The 25628-nt window shown below is 43.1% G+C and overlaps 2 protein-coding genes across 2 annotated transcripts in view; one reads left to right on the forward strand and one right to left on the reverse strand.

Annotated features, from left to right (window-relative positions):
* Positions 1 to 656: 656 nt before the first annotated feature.
* DNAlig4 (DNA ligase 4) lies at positions 657 to 8570 on the reverse strand. The gene is made up of 2 exons (XM_050167895.3): positions 7212 to 8570; positions 657 to 6430 (listed from the first exon to the last, which is right to left on the reverse strand). Exons 1-2 carry the CDS (start codon positions 8093 to 8095, stop codon positions 4633 to 4635), a joined length of 2682 nt encoding a protein of 893 aa, XP_050023852.2. The 5' UTR covers positions 8096 to 8570; the 3' UTR covers positions 657 to 4632.
* Positions 8571 to 8977: 407 nt separating this feature from the next.
* Positions 8978 to 25628, forward strand: part of LOC126518010 (nonsense-mediated mRNA decay factor SMG8) — a 29606-nt gene continuing 12955 nt past the window's right edge. Inside the window, exons 1-13 of the mRNA XM_050167854.3 lie at positions 8978 to 9080; positions 9453 to 9579; positions 9711 to 9749; positions 9871 to 9993; positions 11590 to 11673; positions 12393 to 12460; positions 13387 to 13558; positions 14724 to 14812; positions 16837 to 16979; positions 17972 to 18123; positions 18840 to 18976; positions 19536 to 19623; positions 24281 to 24436. Of these exons, the coding sequence (XP_050023811.1) occupies positions 9004 to 9080; positions 9453 to 9579; positions 9711 to 9749; positions 9871 to 9993; positions 11590 to 11673; positions 12393 to 12460; positions 13387 to 13558; positions 14724 to 14812; positions 16837 to 16979; positions 17972 to 18123; positions 18840 to 18976; positions 19536 to 19623; positions 24281 to 24436 (1455 nt within the window). The 5' untranslated portion in view covers positions 8978 to 9003. The remainder of the gene's footprint in view (positions 9081 to 9452; positions 9580 to 9710; positions 9750 to 9870; positions 9994 to 11589; positions 11674 to 12392; positions 12461 to 13386; positions 13559 to 14723; positions 14813 to 16836; positions 16980 to 17971; positions 18124 to 18839; positions 18977 to 19535; positions 19624 to 24280; positions 24437 to 25628) is intronic.

Genomic DNA, 25628 nt, shown 5'->3' on the forward strand with positions numbered 1-25628 from the left:
ACTGCTAAAGATGGAACACATTGCTAGTGCACATCCATAGAAGTGGTATGGTTGCAGTCCTGATTTAATGAATACGCGCTGTCACACTCGCTGAGGAAGTCAGTGAACTGCGTGATCGTATGTATGCCCGATTTCATTCATTTGAACAGATGACAAAACTGATGCATTGTGGAGTAATGAAGGCAGGCACTATGAAAATTAATATAGAGAGGCTTAGCTTGTCCGGTATTCGGGTAAACTCAGGCGGATGGTCTCTGCATGGTGCAGCCGCCTGGTGGTGCAGAGCTCAAACAGACAAAAACAGCTAATATTGCCTTAAGCAAGTGTTTTCTACTATGCTGCTGGTGTAAATTTTCACTACTGGCATAATCGTGTTGCTGCCAGAAATTTACACTTGATGTAAAGTAAAATACACTTGGTTATTGCAATACTGCGGCACCAGGTGGCTGCACCATGCAGGCCGCTTATGATTACGCCTCCACCCAAATAGTTGACCCAAATACTGGACAAGCTAAACCTCTCTAATAGTCAGTGCAGTTTTCCAACTCAGCTTTAGTAGCATAAGTATGTGCCTACTAAAGAAAAATTTCTGGGCTTTTTGTTCTTCAAATATCTAAAAAGAAAGTCGCAGTTTCTCATGAAAGGCGAAGCACTAATCAAGAGAAGGTTTGTAGTTTTATTGGTAGTATAGATTGCAGTGAACATTCGCTTACTAATTAAATTAACAAGCATGGTGTCAAGTGCACAAAGGCAAGCAGGAACAGATTTCACTCAATGACCATGAAAGCTCGCTGTCGCAACGCTGGTGCAATAAAACCGTGGTGAGCGGACACAAGCAATCGAAGCAATGAGTCTCAGAAACTTTAGATTACGTGACCTCCAACACTAAGCAGCAACCAACAGTAACCATGCGTTCTCGACTTAACCACCGGCGCCTCAGCATACGGTGTGCAAAGTTGTGGCATTGGACATTATACAGAACATCACGGCGATGGCGACAGCGAAAATTTGCATGAAGTATCCATATAATTGCTATCGCAATAAAAAGCTGTTCATTTAGTATAAAGCTAAGCACAATTGTGTCACATTTCAAAAGTCAGTTGATGAAATTATAATGAACTTGGACAAGTCCAATTATTGTTAATACAATTTAAAATTTACTAACTTACAATGACATCACTAAATATTACTACTTGGGGCGTAGGCAATTTTCACTGCCACACGTAAAGTTGAACAGGGCTCAGGCAGTCATGCTACGTTTACTGCAAACCGGGACGTACCCCACTCCGTATTTTATAAATAAAGTTCACCCTGAAAGAGAAATTAGGAAAGAATGTAACGTATGCGATGGCATCATTGACATCAGACACATGCTGGCGGGCTGTCCCGCGACTCTCGCCGACCCCGCAGAAAAATGGCTTTACTGGCACAGGATATCAAGCTTTTTATGTCAAGATCAACTATGGGATGTCCAGAGGGTCCATAATGGCACCATAAGGCTCGGCCTTACGGTGCTGACGTGGACGCGGCTCGCCTCGGTCTGCAAAGACCGGGCTTCAGGACTATAATAAAGTTTTGTGAATGAATGAATGAGAAAGAGAGAAAGCAAAGCTAAAATCACTTTGGCAAGGTTTAATGTGTCTTAAAGCAAGTAGTCATGTAATGCTGTTCTCTGGTGCTTACAGCAATGCACCGGCAGTTGCTGTGAATCACTGTTAGTTACCCTTATCTAAAAATAATATAATTGATTTGGCACGTTTTTTTTCAAATAATGGATTACCATGCACACTACACACTACAGGCTTTCTGCAGGTCCACTGATGTTGCCTTCCTTGCCTCAGGGTGTCTGGTCTTCTGTAGACCTCCCATGTGACTACTATAACATGATTGCAGGCAGCCCAAACTTGACATAACACAAAAGCAAACACAAGTACTTGTTTGCTCCTGTGTCCATGTCAAGTTCATGCTTTCTGCACCCATGGAATTGTAACAAGTAGCCCGATTGCATTGCTCAGTGCAGTGCTCAAGATGGACACAGAACAGCGATTACAAGTGTTGTACTCAATCATTCCTGACAATATATTTCTGAACAGCTCTGTTTCAGTTTTAAGTAAATTTTAAATTGACTAGCTTGAACTGCTGCAAAATGCTTATTGTGCTGAGGCAGAGCTGAAAATGAGAGAGGTGGCTGTATGAGGTGTGGCTAAAAGTTGGGCCCAATTCATGGAAACTGGACGTCACACGATTACAGGGACGTAGCAAGGAATGGGAGCACACCAGGCACCCCTGTGTTTTGTGTACCAGCATGCCACCTGCCCAGTTTCCTCTCCCTTTTCCATCAAGTGAGTGACTAACCCCCAAGAAAATATTCCTGGTTAAAATTACTACACGATTCACACCACTACTACTCTCAACAGATTGAAGTTAAAAAAAAAGACCAGATTATAAGGCACAAGGAACAAAGTGTGATAGCATGAGGCCAATTCTGTGCAAAATACAGACCAAGGTTTGTCAGGGTATCAGGAAAACACGAAACAGTGATATGATTAAAACTAGACTTCATTTCTCACAATCACGAAAACACAGCTAAAAGCACAGCAACAATCACCTCATTTATCACTTCACAAATCCATTGCATACTAAAATGTATAAATTCAAAACAAGGCAAATACAACATGGTTAAGTTAAAAATGGTAAAAGGTACATTTACGCAATTCATTTGAGGAGATAAGCAGCTCATGTACAAAATCTAATTTTATTAACACAGCTAAGTGTAGCTTGCAATTGCAAACAACAGCAGAAAAGTTTCAATCTTGACTTGAGTGGATGGACTGCACACATTGGACTGCCATCTCTCTCAATGGGACTGGGAATGAGCTAAAGAACATAGTGCTACAGCTTTGCTCAAGTAAATTTCACTGCTGAAAGAACAAAGCATGTTTCGACACACCACTATGATAGCAGAGACCAATGGGCAAAGGTAGCTGCAATGGACCTTTTTCCAGTACGCGAACCCTATAGTGGCCACTACTTCAACTAAATTTGACGGGCAAGACACCCCCCCCCCCCCTCCTGCTTCTCGCCACAACGCAGTGATAATGCTTAACCAAGCAGTCTCTCGTGGCGACCATCCCTGCTTCTGCTTCTTTTTTTTGTGTTGTTAGTGAAGTAGCTTCTCACTGTCCTGCTCTAGCGTGCGCTTATTTGCTCATGTGTAGCGATAGCCCATTTTCCATATACCGACACGAAGGCAACATGCTGACGTGACATGCAAGCTGTTTGTAACCAACATTTAAGAGATGTGCCAGCCTTTATTCTTCAACAGCTTGGCCATTACTTTGACCCAACTGGTGAATACATGTGTGAGTGTCAAACGTATTGTGGCAGGATTTTCTTCAGGATAAACTCAACCGTCGTTTAGAGTGGCTCAACATGAATAAGGTAGTCAGCATACGCACGCAAAAGCTTGCCCTCAAGAGCGGGCTGTGCAAGCAGCTCATGATGAACAAACAACATGCAAAAGTTCTGCACACGTACTGCGAATGTGCTGCAGGGAAAGTGCTGTTTTATCTCGAGATATGTATCGTATGGCATGGATAAGGGGGGTGGGGGGGAGGAGTGTAGAAGGTGTGTGGAGGTAACACATTGCTTTGTAAGGTGCGTAAAGCTTTGTTTGCCTGAAAAAAAAAAAAAAGACTCGCGATTTGGGTAAACTGTGGTACCACGAGTGTGTCGCTTTGGTCTCGTACGATGCATTCTGATGGGCTGTGTGGCAACATAACTCTTTTCATTTTGCCCCATGTAACCGTACAGCTATCTCCGCCTGCATTTTTCAGCAAATGGTAAAAACCCTGCGATATACATACTAGTCTATTAAGACATCATCGAGACTCCCAAATCAGTTGTAGGGAAGCAAGTGCAATTTAAATGTTCACAGTGCTGGTGGCGTGCTGTTACCAGACACAGGCGTGCCTCACTCAGCAAGAATCGTGTGATGACTCACTGGTAACATATTTTTTTTTTTTAAATTGACTGTGTGCACCACACCAGTACAATAAGTTCAACATTTCATGCTGATTTGTGTAATCGACAGTACAGAAAGTGTCTGGCATAAGACCCACCACGAACACTTAACCTATCGCTTGAGCGTTAGTTCACGGAGCCTTTTCATTGACAAAACAGCTTGCAGTCTTTCCCACTAATTGCTGAAATGTCTCCTTTAACAACATTCTCACCCAGAAAATGAGCAAATATATTATTCAGTTCCTCAAGCCCATGTAATTGCCGCAGACAATGCAAGGAATCGCGCACTCACTTTGCACACCTGCCCTGCAGTAATGGCAATGCAGCTTGGGTGAGGGTATGCCCATGTGTATAGGTGAATTGGAAAAAAGTCAATTGTGCTTTTATCAACATGCAGTTCTACATATAGAAGTTCTGCACAGTCGTATTCTTTTACACAAAACAAGCACACAAGAGATGCTTCTGTTTCCAAGTACAGCAAGTTGCAAGTGCTTTCACTGTACTGGCAGCCATATTGATTTGCAAATAATGATACACTAATGCTTTGCCTACACAGGTGCAATAGCCATGCCCTGCTTCCAACAGGCACTATGACAGAGAAGGAGCCACTCATGAAAAAAGAGGCAGTTCACCAGCTCGAATGCATTCATCTATCCATTCACTATCCACTTCCAACACTTCGTCCGAAGTGTCCATGCCATATGAATCAAAGACTGAATTGTCAGCTTCCCCATCCCCTGGAGTGTTCAAAACCTTACCACCATGCAATCTAATAATTAGTCTATTTAATTCACTATCCTCGCTCAGTCTCAATGTGCAGTTTCTGAATAGGCCCCACTCTGGCCGAGAGACGAAGTTCTCCTGCTCAAACTTAAATATGAACCCTGATAAGTCATCAACATGGCTCCACGCCTCTTTGGGAATGGTTGCAAAAAGTTCCTGCAAAGAACTTGCCGTCACAGGGGCCGTGTAGCTATCACCGTATTCATCAAACAAGCTCTTCAGCCGGTTTTCTGTTTCAGTGCAGGAGCACCACAGGTCTGCTGGCTCCCATGGCCGAAGCTCAGGGGAACTGAGAAGTGCAAGAAACTTGTCTGCTTTAACGACATCCCATTTTCTCGATTTGATGAAACTGCGTGCTCTGAAGTTTAGCTTTTCTGCAACAACACAAAATGTTTCCTTGCTGGGATTTTGGACAATGGTGCCTCCCAATTCAGCGACCTGGACTTCTAGCATCTGCTTTGTGAGATCACCACAGCCAGTCAGAATACACAGCTCTTTTCCCTGTAGAGTACTTCGCTTCTTCACTGCACCAGACAAATTGGCTGGCTGAAAGTGTGCGCCTAAAGACGCCTTTACGCTGGCTCCGATGCGCCTCTTTTTTGCTGGTGAACCACCATCATCGTCATCATAGCCAACAGTGGCAGTAGCCAGTTTCCCACCAGCTGCCTTCTCTAGTTCACAAAGCTCTGAATATGACAGCACATCTTGCCATGGCTTATCATGGCGAATGGCAGCCACACGAGGAAATCGCAATGTTATACCTGTCCTGAACTGACTACTACGAACCAGCTCTGAAGCTTTTATCTGAAGTACTACAGAGTCTGATGGCTCAAGGTATAAGTCTGGTTTTTCTTTAAGGCCCTGCGCAAGTACTAGCTTTTCTGGAGGTCTTTTCGGGTCATAAACTTTCCATTTGGATGTCAATTTGGCAAGCAGGTCATCCAGTTCTTTCAAGCTGTACCCCGAGCCCACTTTTGCTACAGACCAGAAGGACCGTGGCATACCATTGTCGTCGCAGTCTCCACTGGCGACACCCAAGAGAAAGTGAGAGACAATACCACTGCGACGTCCTTCTCCAAAATACCCACCGAGAATAAGCATGTCTAGATCTGAAACTAAGTTGTCCACATACTCTGGCTTGAGTTTTAGCCAGCCAGCTTTTCTTGCATTAGGTTTGTAGACAGAAGAAAGCCTTTTTAGAACAATGCCTTCTTCTTGGTCTTCGATTGATTGGTTTAGAAAACGAACAGCATCATCTCGTGTCGAACCATTCTGCCTTTTAGAGATCAGTATTCTGCCAGGAACTTCCACTACAGCCTGATCAAGAAGCTTGACTCTCTCCTGAAGAGGCTTGTTGGTGACTACCTGTCCATTCAGGAGGAGTATATCAAAGGTTACAAAGCAGGGCTGTAATGATGAACTCTCTGTTAAGCTTTTCACATCTACATGAGAAGCTTTTGAAACAAGACGATCATTCCTAGGGTCATATCCTATTACCTCTCCATCTAAGATGCAACTTTTTACATGGCTTTGAAAGGACTTAGCTATGTACTGTGTCAAAGATCCTTCATCGGCATTGGCTCCGAAGCCAGAACTATAGTCATGGCTGCGTCGTGTGAAGTACCTGCAATAAGAGAAAGAAGTCAGAATGCAGTTGTAATGCAGGCACATAATCAGAAGAAAAGTACACAGAAATCTTATAGAAACAGAACGAATAATTTTTTATAAGACAAACACGGACACAGGCTTTTATGCAGTAACAGCACGGTGAATGTGATAGTTTGATCTGACTGTTCACACTTTTAGAAGTTATTGTATGCCTGTGATAGGTATTAAATAAAATGAATGTGTTCTTGTGTAAAGAAGTCAGAAGCATCAACAGGGATCGCAATACTTGAAGCTCTCAACTACTACTGCTCACTTTCTAAGCACTGTTACAGCTGCTGTCATACTAACATACAAATTCAAACAAGACAGAGGTTCACAGAAAGATGAAAACAAAGTAATCAACAATGGTCCAAAAACGGATGCACCAGGATAATGACAGCATTTTCACAATGAACTTCAATTGTCATCCGGGCAACAACTTCAACATTAAACAACACATTGTTGTCCTGATAAGTACCCTCACTGAAATATTAATGCCAGCCTTAAGCATCCATTGTTCGACCAGCATGGGATGTATTGTAGAATCACCATATACAGCTACCGCTATCCCTTTCATGTGTCATAGTGCTCAACTAGCCAATCATCTCATCCAGTTTTGCTCAATCAACCACTAAGCATGCACTGAAAGTGATATTGCCGGAAGTGACTGCCACAGATTGTCTCCAGTGCTGATCTGTAAGGTAAAAATCTTTCATTCCCCACCTCCATATTCTGGAGAACCGTACGCATCAACACACCTGAACTCTGAGCCATCCTTGTGCACCTGCAGCCGCTCGCCATCAAACTTGGTCTCGGCAAAGAAGGGTTCGTGATTCAAGAGACGCTCGACAGAGCGCGGCTCTGCTCGCTCGGCCAGCATTGGTCGCACGGCGTTGAACAGTGTGACTTGAACAACGTGCTGCCGAATTTTCGGGTCTTTCAGTTCTCTACAAACCTTCGAGAGACTGCTGCTGTTGTCAAAAACGTCCTGCGCGTCCGGATGATAGCAGGAAAGGATACTCCCTTCGCTCATGCCCATTTTCATCTCCTTTAGAATCATTCTCACCAGCCACTTTTGTTCTGCGGCAGAAGTACGGCGCAGCAGCGTGCATAGCGCATCTCTCGTCCGTCGACTGCCTTCGGCGCCGCCGTGAGCGTGTGCATCAGACACTTCATCCAAAAGCTGATTGACGTCGGCTACTGTGAGCGTCCCTTTGGTCGGGCAGCGATTTCGCAGCACCAAATATGCAACGCTGGCGAAGTCACCAGCCTCTGCTTTCGCCACGTGAGGCGTTCTGTAGCGCAGCAATTTCTGAGCGTCTGGACTATCCTTGCCGAGGGCGAGCACGTCGATATAAAGTTTGGCCAGAGTGGCTTCTTTGATTCCATACGCCGGTCGATCTCTGTCCAGGTGCGGTAACAGAAGCCGCATAGCGGGAAAGAAGGAATCATCGGCTGCAGCTTGAACTCCATTCGCGGCGTGCAATTTGTCGTGAAACTCGCGCCAATACGCGATGAACTTCTCCAGCAGGTTCCGCTTGTCGCCCCTGTCCTGCTTGCCGGAAATCTTGTCGCAGAGCTTGCACAGGTCACCGAATGGAACCTTCTGGGCGACCGTGGTTAAAAACGTCGATGTATCCATTGTAGCTTGTTTTCGAGGAGCCGTCTTCGAAAGACCCTTCGAGTGCAGTCGACTACTTCAAGAACACTCTACATGGCACGAATGCACTCACGAAGTTTTGTTGCACACAGCGTGACATGAAAGCGCAGCTGGCTCGTGAGATTTAACATAATGATACTATATTACCACATGAATCGTTGACAGGGTAAACATGTAACACATCCTCAAGTTTAGGCAATGATAAGTCTAGATCGCGGTCCACACAGCACGTCGTAGAACCGTAGAACCACCACACTTTTTTTTTGTACCTTTATCACTGGCCGCCTGCAACTAGGAGCACTGTAAGGTTGGGGCAATAGGGTAAAGAACTGGTCCCTACTAAGCATGCTACTAAGTTACACACACAATGCGTAAACTTTTGGCGCCATGATTGGCGCGCAGCGTACACACGCATCAGGGCCACGACATCAGGGCAAATTGATCAGGGCAATGCCTCCTTTACTAGATGCCAGCCGTGTTGCTCGCTTTCCCATTGCGGCGGCGGTTCCCTTAGTTGAAGTTAGTTCAGCATAAATTCCGTGAGGCGGCGCTCGTTGCCTTTTCAACTTCCGGCGGATGTGGCAGCGGCGGCTGAATGTTCCGCCGGCGCTTTATATGCGCGGGCGTCTGTTATCGCGGGCCTCCGAGATGGCAACAGACACCATGGTACTCTCAGAGCCCACCGCACGTGATCTAGGTTGCAGACGTCCGCCACAAGCGGCGCTCGTTGCCTTTTCGCGGAGGAGAGAAAAGGGAGAGGGCCAGGAACCGAGTTTACGGACAACGCGGCTGGCATCTAGTAAAGGAGGCATTGATCAGGGCATCTCCGGTCGTTTTGTTTTGGATCGCGAATCAATCCAATCCAGTTCAAGCCACAGGGCCATTTAAAGATGGCGCCGTCCTCAAAGAACGCGAAACCGGCACCCTATGGGCACCGCTTTTCTGTATCAAGAATTGAAGATGTTTTGTGAGTGATTTTCTTCCTATCGAGCCTATTAGTTTCGGTAAAATATTCGTCTGACAGACGCAACGTCTTGCCCTTAAAGGCTTATGCACTGAAGTTGTTTGAAGCTCGAGTACGAAGACAGGAGGGTAAGAATATGAAAGTAAAAAACAAGCGTGCGTTCTAACCATCCTATCCGTGTTCTAACCCACATGAGTTCGTAGTTGCGCTTCAGGAGACTTCCAGATTAACATAGTTCATAATCGTCACATTGCCGCTGCGCGTTTCTCATTTATTCCATCCTTCGTTTTCAAGAGAACAGCGCTGTGTCTTCGTTCCCTTCTGTTGTACATGTTTTTTTGCTCTTTGCCTCAAGTTATCCTTCGTTTTCTTTAGGCCGGAGCTGTCAACAGCCCTGAAAGAAAAAGTTTGCGTTGTGTCCTTTATCGGGAAAACTACATTGAAGGGAAGCAGCGTGAAAGCAAGTCTCATAGACGATGTATTGGGCAATAATGTGCTCGAGGTAAGAGACTGGTTCGAAGATTTAAATAAATACACGTTAGCGCGAAGAGTTCACTTACTGTGCCTGACGCCTCCTTTGCTTCCTTGTAATTAAGGCTTGTTTTGTTTTTGCATCATCCAAACAATACGCAGCCCGAGCTTGGAGTCGAAGAAGACATCGGAAAAGACGATGTAAGTATATGTAGTCCTGTGCTAGTTTCGTAGTTTTAATGCTTAACACTTGCATCACTAAGATATCATGCGCGATATATATGGTTGTTCTATTTGCAACGAGTGCAATTCCTTTCTGCAGTTCAGAATCGAAGGCTTCTACCACCGCGAAACCCGGGTCATTTTCCTCTATTGCGTCGGGATGTTTGACTCGGCCTGCTTGGTCCAAGCGTGCCGGAGGCTGGAGGAAGACCTACACGAAAAAGTGAGCATCGCAACTGGCAATCTGAGCATATCTTATTTGACTTATGTAGCAATGAAATACATGAAGCAGCAAGCAAAAATCCAAATGGCCTCTAAAGTATTCCTACAAAGTGAGAATATTTTGCGCACTGACGAGCTTCAATCCTGTAGTTACCTCCCGTGGTTGCTCGTGGCCACTGAGCCACCATGGAGTCGTGGGTTCGATGCCTGACAGCGGTGGCCGCATTTGAATGTCAGTGAAATACAAAAATGTTTGTTCACATCTAAAGAGCTCCATGTGGTGACATTAGCGGTCCATTGATATTGATGCTGTTGACACTACGCCCTCTTTAACTGGCCAAGGGATCTCGCCACGAGGCGGAGCCAAAAAGTGTTTGTCATAGTCACAGTGTTGCTTTGAGGCATTAAATCTAATGAGCCAAATCCGCAGTAGAAACATGTGCCCTGACTCCCTTTTTTTAAACTATAAAAAATATGTAAAAAGCACCTGTGGCAGACAGCACCATTCTAGTCCCTGAGCTGTGTTATTTAAAGAGGTAGACATCACTTGCATGAGAAATCAAAATGCGTAATCAACTAATTATCAAAATAGCACTAATTAACTTTAAAAAATAATTACTTCGTGGTGAATATCAAGTTATGAATTACAGCTGCTAAGTTCGCAACAAATTCTCAGGATGACACAAGTTTCGGGGTATTCATTTCCAAAGCAGGCGACAACATGTATTGGCGGTCCAATTACTATTAGGATTCAATGCATAGAGCTATGTTTTCTTAAAAACGAAAGTGGGACAACAGTGCATTTTTATGGCAAATTTTATGGTGCATGTGAGGAAACCGGTGCCGTCAGAGTTTGTTCAGAGTCTGAAAGCCTTCGCGATGTCACCAGCTACTATTCTTAATTTTCATATGTGCCGTAAACTAACTAGTAAAAAAATTATTGATCGCACATTTTGATTTCTTGTGGAAGTAAAGTCCGTCTCTTCAAATATTCTGCTTCAAGAATTAAAATTATGCTAACTGCCACAAGCAATTTTAAAAATTCTGTATAGTTTAAAAAAAGAAAACACCCCCTATAGTTAACTAAAAATGTTAAGTAGTGAGTTTTAGTCAATAGTGGAGTTAATTAGGAACCACGGAGTTTTAGGTGCTGTGCACACAAAGTTAGGGGAGACAAACCACCAGGTATACAAAAGAAAGTTAAAAGATTATAAAGTATTGCATGCAGGGTGTGGGGCTTTGGGTGGGCAAAAACCTTTGGGCGTACTATTTCTAAAACTCCATATTATTGCACCATTTGGGATTTCAGCCAGTGTAAATAATGTGTGGCTCAGAAAAAGCAAACACCTTTTATATCTGCTGTGCAGTGTTCAGGATTTACTAACCTTAAAGTAAAAGTTTGTGCAAACTGTTCGTGGTTAGTTCTTGTTTTTGTCCTGTGACTGTTCGGGCAAAACCACAAACATGAATGTATGTTGAAACAGCACATATCATGGCTGTGGAGCCCTTTCAGAAACTCTTTGTTGAAACACTTAGCACGTATCATGGCTGTGGAACCCTTTCAGAAACTAACTAAATGTTTTTGTTTGAATTGCAGAGCTTCCTAGAAGTCTGGAATGACTTCCACTGCACAGTTGCACAGACAATGCTGTACCTCTTTCACCTGTCGCACCTTGTTGTGGTATGTATCCGTACTGCAGTTTCTCTAATATTGTATTAAATAATGGTTCTTGCGAGGGACCTTTTGAGTGATGAATGTCTGATGGGAGGGTTACTTTCAATTTTGGCCTACATGTGAACAACTGTGCTATGATTTTTGACACAACCGTTTTATTTTTTCTTGTTACAATTAACTGTTTATACAAATAGAAGTAAGGTTTTGTAGGACTGGTAGTGCATACTTTGGATGGCGTAAGTTTTCGGAGGACCTATTTTTACGTTATCTTTTATTATGTACATGAATGCCTTACAGTTTGTAAAGAATGGGTCCTGTGAACAATTTGAAATACGTGTCTTGTCCTATGATTTCTTAATTTAATGCAAGCAAATTTCTTCACAACCTAAGTTTGGGCCAAGAATGCAAAACACCCAGCTGGTAAATCAATTCTGTACGATTTGTGCAGAATTTCTAAACAGTTGTGATGAATCCTTACAGTAGCTGCATTCACACTCCACAGTGTGAATGCAGGCCACTCACAGTGTCACATAGCAGACACCCACAAAATTGGTGCTGCTTCTTTTTTTTATTGTTTCAAAGTTTATTGTTTCAAAGTTGTTACATGTGTTGATATGAAATACAAAAGGAGGTCCTATAGTCAAAGACTGTATTGGTTAGGTTAGGTTAGGTGGTGAGAGGAATTACTAAAATGACTATTCTTTTTTTTTTTGCTTTTTTATCAGGTTGTTCATCCAACTTCAACACTTGATGTGAGCTATGTGCACCTGTTCCGAACATTGGACAATGTCAGGTCAGCATACATAGATAGACTCACACAACCAAATAACTGTTTGGAATCTTATGTAACTGATGACGTCATAGCTGGCATTCTTAGAATTCCCATTTATTTATGCAAAATTGAGTAGCTGCGCTAACGCTAGTGTTAGAGCTGCGAATTTAAATTTGTATGTTGTTAATAAATGATGTGAACATTGTGTGTCCCGAACTGCAATTTTGGGACATTTTCCAATTGTACGAAAAGATAAATTTTCTTCCTTTATTCTTGCAGTCTTGCCAGTCAATGTGAACTGTTTTGTTTCTTTATCCTAATTGTCATGAATCTGTACTCATAGTAGTAGCACACTGGCATAAAATAGCCAAGTAATGCACACAGATTCTTAAAGTACCATTGAACCTTCTATATTTTGGTGCTTACAGATTCTGTTGCTGAATTGCATGCTAGTATAAACACAGCAGTAGTGTGCTGCTGTCCAAGATAGGTGCTGCATAATAAATATTGTTGCACTTGATTTCACGGCTTCCAGTGGACAAAGAGAAATACTTCCTCACACATTCCTTACTCCGGCATCTAACTTATGGTGTGATCTGATATTCTTGCAAACTTTCTGTGCACTTCAATGAGGTCTGATTGATTGATGTGGTTTCGATATCTTGAAGCAACACAGGGTTCTGTAAGTGACATCGTAGTGCAGGGTTTTGGATGAGTTTTTACCATCTGGTATTTTGACTTGCACCCAAAGCTCGGTATGCAAGTGATCTTGCACTCCGTCCGCAGCTGAATGCAGCTGCAGCAACCGGGAATTGAACCCACAACCTTGCTCTCGTCATCAGAACATCATAGCCAATAAGCTACCGCGACAATATTCACTGGAGTTCAATCTTATGGTTGCACTGCTGTAGACCACATAGAGCTGATGCCTGATAAATATTTTGCAGAGTGAACTGTCAACAAGATGTCTCAGATGCATTGAAGTCATGTCCAGTGTCTCCAGAATGGCTCCAAAATGGCCGTCCTTGCTCCCCAAGGGTGCTCTTTGTGTTCCTGACTTGCCCTTTAGAAGGAAGCACCACTGAGCTCCTTGATGTAAGAGTGAAGACCAAGCCATCGGTAAGCTAAGTGATGCTGATACTAATGCAGATACATTGGTATAGTAAAAAAGGAAAAAGAAAAAAAAAAGGAAATTATTATGCTCATGTGTAAGACAGAAAGAAAGAGGGAGGAAGAGTACATATATGACTTGTGCAGTCAATTTATTGAGATGGGATACAACTATGCCCACTAGAAAATGACTTTTTCCCTTCATTCCGGATCTTTTCTTCTTGTTCTACTTGTAGGCTTCTGTGCTCTTGAAGGAGTTCGAGTCTAGAAATGCTAGTACAAGTGTCTTCTCTATAGCAATGGAAGTTCACAATTCATTGCTGTTTCAGCGGTGAACCAGGTTTTGTTTAGCTTTTATATATCTGAAGAGTTAATATGCATATTTGCATCAAGAAGCTGGTAGGTTGATCTCTCTGCTTTGGCAGATTCAGTCTGTTGCATCAGTAGCATATCATATCAGTCTGCTTCTTTAACATACTGGTAATAATTTCGCCAGCAGTGGAAATCACCATCTTGAATTTCAGGATGTTTTCTGGTACCTGGATGTTTCTTCTGGCTCAAGAGTTGTGAAACATTTATGTCATTCATGTGCACCCTTATGTCAACCCTTATGTCATACACGTGCAGCAGACATGCACATGAGTAAAAAACAACCGAAAAAGAAGAGAAAGCTTTTGCTCATACTGCAAAGCATGTACAAAATGTGCAGGTTTCTCGCTTTAGCCAACCTGTGAGCCAAGGACTCTTATTATTATATTCAAGATATGGGAGGAGGGGGGTGGGCGGCATATCAAATATGAATAATTGAAAATTTATTTTAGAAGAATATGGCCAGGATACTCAAAGTGCAGAATAGTAAAGATTGAAGTAGCTTAGGTTGCACATTCTCCTTTAAAAAAAAAAAAAGCAACACACAAATTGTGCAGAGTGTGTTAAAGTGTATGTTACATTATTTTTCTGCAGACATGTCCTCCTAGCCTCCCTTGTTTGCTAAGTCACATAGAGCAAGCATGTAGCACTTATTCCAGCTCACTGACAATTAGCCAGCACTACACGTGTAGCTCTTGCAGATGCTACACTGACATTTAGAATTTATCTATGTCAACCACAAATGGTTGTGTGTTTGCCGTGTGGCTTGTTCATTGTCTTCAAATGCTTTTCTTTACCTTCACAGAAATTGTCCCCCATCAAGAAACTGGAGCATTCTTTGGAAGACCAAGTTTACAGGATCCTTAGAAAGAGTAGAGTCATCACCAACATCAGGTGATCCTAAGATTCAAGCTATACAGGGTTTGTAGTGTCTCATTCCGTGGTGTTAGGCATGATGTGCATCTGTGAATCTCAAGTCATGACGTGCAAGGTATCGTTGATGTTATCTTTAGTTACTGCTTTTGCAAACATTGCATGGAACGGCATATTTTGTAGGCATAATTGCCTGCCTAGAAGTGTGCACCATGTAAAATATGAAACTTTGCCGTTGATAAAATGCTGAATATTTTCTCTTGCAGGTCTCTCAGCCACAGCAAATTAGTACAAGCACAGACGCAAAAAACATTAAAGATAATAGTAATAACAATAAATTAAAGAGACAAAAAGTTATTCTCAATGCTCCGCACAATCTTTGGCTCTGTGGCAAAGCCAACTTAGCATTTGTTCAACTTATAGTACACTGCATGCTTTAGTACTATGCCATAAAATATTAGTTGCATTCTGGGCTCTTTGGTGTTTCAAAGAGGCAAAATATTTCCACATTTTTTGCAATTGCGAAAGGTTAGCAAAAGATTGTCTAAAAACAAAGTATATTTTGAAATGAGCAATCACCCACTGGCTCCTTCCTTGTCATTGTCACAACAGTTAAACCTTGATGTTACGAAATTCTTTATGTAACAAATTATTTTACTTTTTATAAACTTGATATCTGCATTTACTTTTAACCTTGGTATAAGAAGTGTGTTTATGCATGATTTCAGTGTAATGAAATTTCACCATTACCACATAGGAAGACCGAGTCCTTACATGGAAAGTAGCATATCGCCTGTGGTCCAATGGATTGATTAGTGCAGTTGGTGGATCTTCCGAAATTGCTTCTAATGTATTAAGCCCAAACCTATGGTAAATAAATTCAGTTGAACATCAGTATATTGAAATTCGATCTTTTATGCGAATAAGTAGATCATAGATGTTTCTTAGATGGAAGGGGCTGCAAAGTATTCTGAATTATCGGGCAGTCAGAAAAGGCAAATTCAAATGAGAAAAAAAAATTATTTTGTTGAATTTGAGAGCCCACAACGAAAGATACGGTTTCATGCTGTGTCAATAATGTCTTCACATCCGCAATACAAAGTGAAGCCAGCCATGCTTTCACGTCCACTCCGGCCCCGCTGCTGATAGTGTTGCCAGCAGTGGGATGACGCTATCATAAAATGCGCCGGCAGTGGGGAGCAAATGCGTTGTCTGCCTCTCGCTTCAACGTGTGTCTGAAACTCTAGATTAGGCAACCTCCAGCACTAAATGTGTGGGAACACAGCACACATGATGTCATGCCATCTTGGCACGTCCACTCTTTCTGCATGCAGCATATTACCTCTAAAACAGGCTGTGCAGGCTGTGGCGAATACAGCCTGTTGCAGCCATGAACACACTGGAATGGGAGACGTGTGCCAACCTGACCCCCACCTCCTTTGCATGCTCTTGATCGCATTACTGTAAGCTCGTCCCCTCCCCACTTTCCCCATGATCATGCAGGAAGACGAAAGATGGTGCTCATGAAGCCACCATGCTTCTTGGATCACCCTTGCATGCTTTCACTCACAACCAAAGTATACAGCACGCAGGGCATGATAGGATCTTACTGCATTTGGACTTTATACGGAACATGATGCTTGGTTGGGGGATTTGAGAAGTGCGTTTGCAAGCAGCCACTTGTAATTCAACTGATTGACCATCTGCATCTGCGGAATTTTCGAAAAATTTATTGTCTCGGTATTCCTTCATGGCAGCAGTGAGAGTTCGTTATATTGAAATCATGTAGAAACACACTTCGTTATATCAAGGTGCTAACTATATGATGTTCTATAGACATGAAGTTATAAAAAGTTAAATACGTTGTTACATCGAACGTTTTGTTATATTGAAGTTTGTTATGTCAATGTTTAACTGTATAAGGAAATTTCTTTAAAACAAAGTGCAGTTATGATTTTTATGACACAGTTCAATTGAGGTTTAACCTTTTTGAACACCAAACACACTGCTCTATTGGATTGTTGTTTGCAATCCCAATCTTCCAGTGGGAACTCCCTTTTTGCTGTGCCTGCCAACCAGGAGTTTGTCTATGTCCGAACCACAAGCTCTGTCCGCGAGGACATGGTCGATTTTTTTCTGCAGAAGCTCAAGGACTTCTGCTCTCCCGACTATGACGATGCACTGTCAGGTTAGTTTAACACCATTTTAGGCTAGAGGCCAAAGGGGCACTTTCGTCATGATGTCATTAAATTTCACTTGGAGCTTCAGGAACTGTAACTTGTGAGTTACTGCATTGATGAAACTTTAGTGGTTGTAAATGTAGTACTTCCACTGTCCAGTCTTGTGATTTCAGCAAGTCAAGCAAACAGAGAAGCAAAACGATTGAAAAAAGGTGCATATCTCTCCATAACCCTGAGCTGAACTAGATCAGCAAACTTTTTTTCATTTTATCATTTCAGAAACCATATCATTCAATTGGTTTATCTTGTATTGCCGTGCAGGCTATATAATGCTCATCCCCTCCCACATTGCACAGCTGTGTTGTGTGGCTTAGCAAGCTGCTGAAAAGCTTACCTCAATGAAACTTTGATTTCCTTTACAGTTCAAGATTTAGGCCAGATCAATGTTTTTTAGGATTTAAAAAATTGCAGCAGATCCATCGAGTTAGAATCTATACACAGTGAAGCTTTGTGTGAATGCATAAAGGTTCAAAACATGAGTACATGCACGGGTGCACGCATGCACACACGCACAGAACAGCCATGCAGCTGTCCTGGTCACGCATGCACGCACAGAGAGAGACAGGCAGGCATAGGTAGACACCATGTACCAACAACAAGTACCAGGACCTTCAACAATGGTTAAAGAAGAACACAAGTTCAGTCTAATCCCACTGCAATGTGAACATGTACAGCAGTGAGAACAACACACCACTAGAGTAGTGAATAGTAAGTGTATGGAAATATACAAAGTGCACAGTGTTAAATAATTGGATAAACATACAGAAATACTACCCTGCACAATTTAATTGACAGGAGTGGCTTTCATTCTGTGGTGCATCATTGTGGTGATAACATTATCTGTTCAAACTAAAAGTAAAATTTCAAGCACAGTATGACTCTGCAACCAGCTACAAATGTGAAACACATAATTATGCCTGTCGCATATGCTTTCTTGCAGAAGACTTCCTTTCACTCTCTCTGGGTGGTGCTGATGAAGCATCCTCACAGGAGCACTCGTTTCCAGCTTTCCTCTGGCAGCACATTGAGCTGGCTTTGTCCAAAGGCTTCGATGACAATGTTGGAAGGCACCCAGTTCCTGCTGATTTTGAGGTTAGTTATGCCTATTCTCTTGTTTTGAGCCTACGTTTTAGGTGCTCTTCTAGTCACCGGTGGAAGTACTTACATTCTGATTATCTGAACATTTTCTATAGCATGTTCGAGTCCTCGTAATAGCAAGTCGTGCCAACATGGCTTTTGACAGGCTTGTCTTATAGTGATCATTATGTACTAACAGCAGGGACGACCAAAGACTTTGAAGAATGGAAGTGACACATGCGAGAGTGGTTCTAAAGCAGGTAACTGTAATCCTGTTATTGTTTGAGCCATCTTATTTACTTAGCTGTTTTTTAAAACAATCTGTACATGACTTCACCCAACTAGGAAGTTGGGCCCTCATCAATGGGCCTTCGCTGGTCTGTGTACCAACCCTATTGTGTTCTAGGCATGTAGGGTAGCCAGCCTACAGAACCTTGTGCAAGGTGTAGGGTTGTCTTTCTTACATAGCATATCTGTGCAATGCTTGGGTGTGGTGCAGTTAAAGGAGGGAAAATAATTGCATGTTATATTTGTAGCGCATTTCGGTGCAATGCACAGTTGTGAGCATGAAAATGCTTAGAGGGCGATTTATGTTTATTTAACTTCACTGTGTGTTTTGTATGTTATTTGAGTGCAGCAGTGACATTCCACCACTCTCTCTGCTGTCGTTTGTGTGCCAAAAGTTTTTGTACTCCTGCAGTCATAATGGTTATAAAAGCCTTTTCCTACAGCTTCCCACAGTGTCAAACTGGTTCAAGGTCGCAGCAAAGCTTCGGGACTTCTTCCTGTCTGCAACCTCCATGGCAGGCTCTGCCATGGCATCATCTCTGAAGGCATCGCTCGACATTGATGTCCGTTTTTCAGAAGGGTAAGTTATGATTCATTGGTGTGGCTCAAAATTAAACGCTTCCCTCTGGTTTAGCCGGCGCGAAGGGTTCCTCACCAAGCCCCATCAGAAATTTTAATACCACCCTAGAGGTTGTAAAGTGCTGTCTTGAGGGCATCCTTCCGCAATAATTTTTCTAATTGGTTGAGTAATAGTGGAGGTAGGAGAAATTGAAATGGCACGAAGCCATATTGCCAGGAGGTATGTAAGCTTCACTGCCAACACAGACACTCCCTTCCTTCCCTGCCTTCTTCCATACCTGTGCGAAAAGAGTGCGTTACATTTACATTGTCAGCCTCGTCTCGTTTTTCTTTCTTCCTTTGCATGGTTTTGTTTCTCTTGAACAGTGTGACCATATTTGTCTAAAACATTATTTAAAAGTATAGTATTCATTGTTACAGAGCTTCTAGCCAATTTCATGTCCTCGGGTATTTTATTTTTGGTACTTGGTGAGAGGGAGGAACCTGTGAGAAAGGTGGAGAAGTTGGACTGAGTGGCCTAAGTGAATGGGTATGCTCATTGCTTCTATGTTGGCTCGCAGACGATGTGGAAAGGTCCTGCCTTTGGCGACATCAGCATATCAAGAAGGGCTACCTACACACTACACTGCAGAGTATCATGAGAGGAAGGTGGGCACTGTTTGAAAGCTCATTTGCAAAATTGTTTGTTTCAATGCTTTAATTAGCAGCACTGCTTCTACATGACACAAAGGTTAACAGGATCGCATGGTTTTTACTGAAAATGGATAACTTTAGTTGCCCTTGTTTGTTTTGTTCATTCTAGCTATGTGTGTCGTGTACTGCGGTTTGAAGCACGGTTTATAATGGCTGCAAGAGGAATTTGAGGACACATTGGTGATTTCAGGAATAACATCAATATTTCAGACAAGGTTCAGTATACTCATTCCGAATATTTTGCAGTGTCTCTTTTGCTGCTTTTTTATAAGACTGATAAATAAAACCTACCTTCAGCCTCAATTACTGACTGAATTCGGCTTCGATAATGTCTATATACTCGGATCAGCTAGGGCGTGTTGATGTCAGGCAGTGCTTCCACAATAGCAAGCTTTAATTAGTTTTTATGATTGTGTGACTGTCATTTAGTCTCTCTCTCTCAGTGACTCCCGTCATACATAGCTGTGTACAGGTTTAGATATTCAGAACTAGGACACTATATTGAGGGTGACATGGCTGCAGAAGCATAGCCGAAGTTCGCAACCAGACATTCGTGAGCAGCACAGGCACTGTGGACGCAAGCAAATCTATTTCTTATCAGTGGGGCCTAATGAAATCATGACCAGGAAGCTTGGCTGTTGACTCTGCCACTTGAAGCTGCTCCACAGTGGGTATACTTCAATATAATGAACTTAAATATAACAACATTCTCGATATAACGAAATATTTAACCTCTTGTCCATAGAACACCAGGTATTAACTTGATAGAATTAAGGGTCCCGTGTCACAGAAAATCTGGTGTCTGCGCCTCGCGTCCTGCGTCGGACGTCGTTTCGGCAAAAAGAATTTACTAACCATGCATACCTGATAATGCTTGTCCACCATGTGGCGCAAGGAAGTTACTGAACTAATTGAATTTCTCAAGGTAAAATACGTAGAAAAATCGTAAAGTACGACTTACACACAACCTGCAGACATGATAGCATCGAATTGTAATTTGAATATACGAGAAAACATAATTCTGTTACGCAAAAACTAAAAGAAAAACCAGAAACCCCTTTTCCAGCATTTCTACCAATCATAGAGTGGGGATGGCCTCCTAGATTTGCGTATGCAAATCTCAAAGGCCATAAAGCGATGCGCCAGGTTCCTTGAAACACCTCCAGATGGCGCTCGCCTCCACGGCATCGCGGCCCACTCAATAGGCCGCGTTTCTGCCAGAAAGCTCGCCTTTGTGCATAGCGTTCGTTGACAGCGTTTCCCAGTAAACATTATGGTTACATAAGTTGCAGTTGCCGGAAAGCGTGAGAAGCATTCACGGATCTTTGAATGCCATCGCATTCCACTCTTAAAGGTCAAGCTTAAATGCCTCCAAATTTTTTTACAACCTCAGTATAAGGAAGTGTTTGTGTGCGATTTCAGTATAATGAAATTTCACTACCGCCGCAAAGGAATGCCAAGACAGCAGAGAGATTTAGATTAGAGGAAGCAAGCCGCTTGTGTACGCAAGAACTAGGGGAGACGGTACTGCGCATGTGCCGACCTAGTCGTAGGGGTCTGCACATGCGCAGTACCATGGCCCTTACTTCTGGCGTACGCAAGCTGCTTGCGTCCCCTAATCTAAAACTCTGTAATAAATGTTAGCTTCCGCGGACGCAGGGGGTCAAATGATTGAACTACAAGTGGCTGCTTGCAGACGCACCTCTCAAATTGCCTGCCGTGCAACAAGAGCGACTGCCGAAGTGGAGCCGCAAATTCGATAAGATCCTGTTGCGCCCCGCGCACTGTGTGCTTTAGGTACGGGTGAAAGTGTGCGAGGGTGAGAAAAGAAAGATAGTGGCTTCACGAGTGCTGCCTTCCTGTGCGAGCAAAGGGAAGAGGGGGAGGGCAGCAAGCTCATAGTAATGCGATCAAGTGCGCGTGAGGGGGTGGCATGGGGGGTAAATTGGCGCGCGTCTCGATTTCTGGCGTGCATCTCGGCTGTGGCTGCGCATGGCTGTAAGTGCAGCTGAGCGCATACACAGCCACACACCCTGCTTTAGAGGTAATCTGCTGCGTGTGCAAAGAGTGGACATACTGAGACAGCGTGGCACCATGTAAGCTATCTTACTGCGCGTTTAGTATTGGAGGTTGCATAACCTTGAGTTTCGGTGACCCATTGGAGCAAGAGGCAGACGAAGCATTTGCTCCCCGCTGCCAGCGCTTTTCCTGATAGCATCGTACCAATGTGGGCAATGCTATCAGCCGCGGGGGCAGAGTGCAAGCGAAAGCGTGGCTGGCTTCGCTTAATTCATACCGCCGAGAAGATATAATTGACGTAGTGAGCAATGTGAGCTGGAGCACGCGAACGCATGGCAAATAGCCTCGAAACTGAGTTAGAGCGATACGCGGATGGCGCTGTCGAAAACAGAGGGGAAAGAAGGGCGCTCTTCTGTTAACTGTTGGCACTCCCACTGTGCCTGCTTTTTTCGAAAACGTTAGCTGACGGCATATCACTGGCCACCAATAGCCGATAAGATAGTTAGGCTATTGCTATTACAAACACCAGACACCAGCTGAGCTGGAGGAAGCCCATCAAAAGTTAGTCTAGGTGTGCGGTTTGGTACTACATTACTGGCTTCCCCCCAGCTCCACTGGACTCTGGTGTTTGCAAAAGCAGAGCCCCACATAATTTTTTCTTTCATGCATTTTATATTTTTAGAATGCAGCTCTTAGTTGCCCATTCCTGCGTTTAGTGTAAGGTGCTTTCATATGTACCGCAATAGGAACTCGTGTATACCTTATGAAGTGCGTCGTGTCATGTGTTACAGGCAGACGGACACGTTTCCCAGGGAAGTAGCTCTGGAATGCTTATGCATTGAAACAGTGATACTATTGGTCATGCTTCGGTGCACAAAGTTACCAGCAACTGCAAACAGTGTTATCAATGTGTGCTGGCTATGTGAAGTTTTACACTTTGTATAAAGGGACGCATGGTGGGAGTGCTAACGATTATTATAACGGTGTTCTCCTTTCCATTTTGTTTCTGACAGCGGCTGCCACGTATCACCCATAGCAGGGTTCAAGGCTATCTGGCTCCTGTGTTCCTGCTCATATTGCTCATCATAGCATGTGGCATAATATCATATCATTCGTCACCGACTCCCAAATTTATCAAAATGAATTGTTTTCTCATTCAAATTTACTTTTTTTGATTGCCCGATAATTCGAAAAATTCTGCAGCCCCTTTCAACATAAGAAAAATTGACCGGCGACTGTACTTATTTGCATAAAAGGTAAATAAATAAATTTCAATATAACGAAGCTATTCGCAATTTTCAGTGGCTTTGTTATATTGAAGTTTAACTGTATATGGTTTTTCAACGTTCTCACTGATCATGACCTCCACCTGCTGGAGAAATTGAACTGTCTGAATGGCACCTGTCCAGTGTCAGTGCTTAATTGTCGTTGTGACATACAATTATTGACCATGAATTCTTGCCTCATCCAGAAAACAAGCCATTTTGTGACATTCGAGAACCTGGTGACCTGTAAGTCACTGGGGTCAGCGTGTAAGGTGACTAGGGGAATGTACGACTTCCTATCCAGTGGCAGACTGGTAGTTGATATCTCGGAGTATGGAATGTGCTAGATAGGTGACGGATGGGTTGGTGTGGCAACAATACCTTGATTTGGGCAAGTTGGTTGATCTTGACGGTTTTCATAAAAAAGTGCTAAAGACAGAGACGAAGTCGAAGGAACACATACACCAGTCCTGTCGTATGTGTTCCTTCGACTTTGTCTTCATCTTTAGCACTTTTTTATGAAAACTGTCAAGGTTGGTGTGGATAATGTTAATAGCCTAGACAGGTAGAATGAGAATCTTAATGTCTATGGAAATTCGAAGGTGTGGCCTGAAATACCTCGGACACCCAATACTTATGATGCAACACAGCCTATATTGCTGTGCTCAGAATTTACAGATAAAGCATTACACCTTGTAAGCAGTGTGCTGCACCATGTAATTAGTATTTTAGGCGGGTTCAAGTGCCTCATTATGTGGTAGTATACTCGCAAATGGTGTCCTAAACAAAACTGTCAAATGCATGTTGAGCTGAGCCAAGTGCTTAGCATGTGCAGCAGCTGCTGAGCCTTGCAAAGATGAACAAAAGACTCAGTGAGGAAAGTCGCAGCTTGTAAGAGTGAGTTCTTTAATCAAAAGAGGAGCAGAAGCACTGTGTGTGGCAAATGCACATAGCATACAGTTGTGCGCAGCATACGCACACAGACATTTTTAATGCTTTTCAGCAGTTTCATGATTTTTAATGCAAATTCACGAGGGACACACTTATGGTTTCAGGCAAGTGCCTATAATCATTTGTAGCTCAGCTCACCTGTATGGTTTCTGATCAAGTAATTGATTCCAGTGCCCGTAGGAACATTTCCAAACAAAGAGTGCAACATCTTTCTGTGGTGACAGAAGGGCCGACCATTGTTGACATCAGGGCAGGTGCCAAATCTCTCTCTAGGGCCATGAATACGCACCACATTTTTGAATAAGTGTTGAGACACGGCAACATTCTGCTGCTGTTACTTTAAGGTTAACGTTCTTTTGTTTGCACCCTTTCCCCAGCTGGCACGTGCGTACCAGATGTTCAGCACACATGCGAGAGGCCCTGCATTTCAGCGATATGCACAGCAGCTGAAGGAGGACTGTGACCTTGTCTGGAAGTCGGGCCGACAGATGTGCGAAGTGCTCAGTCTCACCGGGAACCATTGCATCAATCCCGTAAGTGTTGCCAACCACATGAGCTTTAGCTGATCTCTGCAGTGTGGAGGAAGCATCAAGTAGGGCAGAGGCTGCCTAATTTACTAGTCTTGTGAAAACGACAAGGTTTGAAAAAGTGCCTGGCAAACCAGACACTGTAGTGTCTCTAGCCCAAGACATGCAGGCAGTAGTATATGGTAGAGAGCCATAACCCCTCAGAGTGATTTCCCTCTCAAATTGTTGCACGTGGTTTGTTGCACGGAAATAAAAAAAGAGAAGAGTGCACTCATTAATGTTATGCTTGCATCTGACTTCATTTGAGCACAGTTTTGGTGCGTGGTTCAGTGACATATGTACCAATGGAAGAATACATGCCACTGGTCTTGTCATATATTTTTATATGGGCGACGAATGAGTGTGCTTGCTTCCAGGCACATGTTGTAGCAAAAAAATAAAGCATGGCAGGGGCGATAAGTGCACATTTTCGGAGACTTGTAGAAATAAACATAATTGTTGCTTGGGTTCCCCAAGATCTTATTCGGAAACTCTTGATCTAAGGAAATCAATTTTGCAGCCCATTAAGAAAGCTGCTGTCAAAACTGACTTCATTTATGTGGCCGAAGTTATTACTTGAACAGTTTGCCTTGTTCTAAGGTCCAAAGCAAAAGTTACCTCTGGAGTCCGTGCTTTTGCTGTATGAAATAAGCAGAGGCTAGTAGACGGCAGTGTGAAACTCACTTCCCAGGCAAATTATACTGGGACCTACTGGCTTAAATTGTCTATTGTTAGCCTACATTGGCTGGCAACCAGTGAGTACCTTTTTAAGTTGTCCACAACCAGCTCCTTCGAGTTCTGAATATGGTGTGTAGTAGGATAGGATCACGTTTTGTGGTGAGTAGGATAGAGGGATGATGTTTTGTGCACAGGTGAATTATTTTGTTGCGTTATCATTTACCACTGTCAAACAATCTGCAAAGTCTAGCTTTTAGGAAATTGTGCATACCTGTAATACTCTACACGACCATAGCAGTGCATCTATGACTCTGTCCAAGTCAGTTCAGCCAGTGTCGCAAAGACAATATACTGCCTCTATTGATGAGAGGGCTTTTAATGTACTTGGCCAAAGTAGTACCCTTTATTGTCACGCTGTTGTGAAAGTTAAGAACACAGTAGCAAAAACTGCGAATCGCGGCACCAACTTTTTATTGGGTGA

The sequence above is a fragment of the Dermacentor andersoni genome, chromosome 3, assembly GCF_023375885.2.
Source record: "Dermacentor andersoni chromosome 3, qqDerAnde1_hic_scaffold, whole genome shotgun sequence".
In the NCBI taxonomy this organism is placed as follows: domain Eukaryota; kingdom Metazoa; phylum Arthropoda; class Arachnida; order Ixodida; family Ixodidae; genus Dermacentor; species Dermacentor andersoni.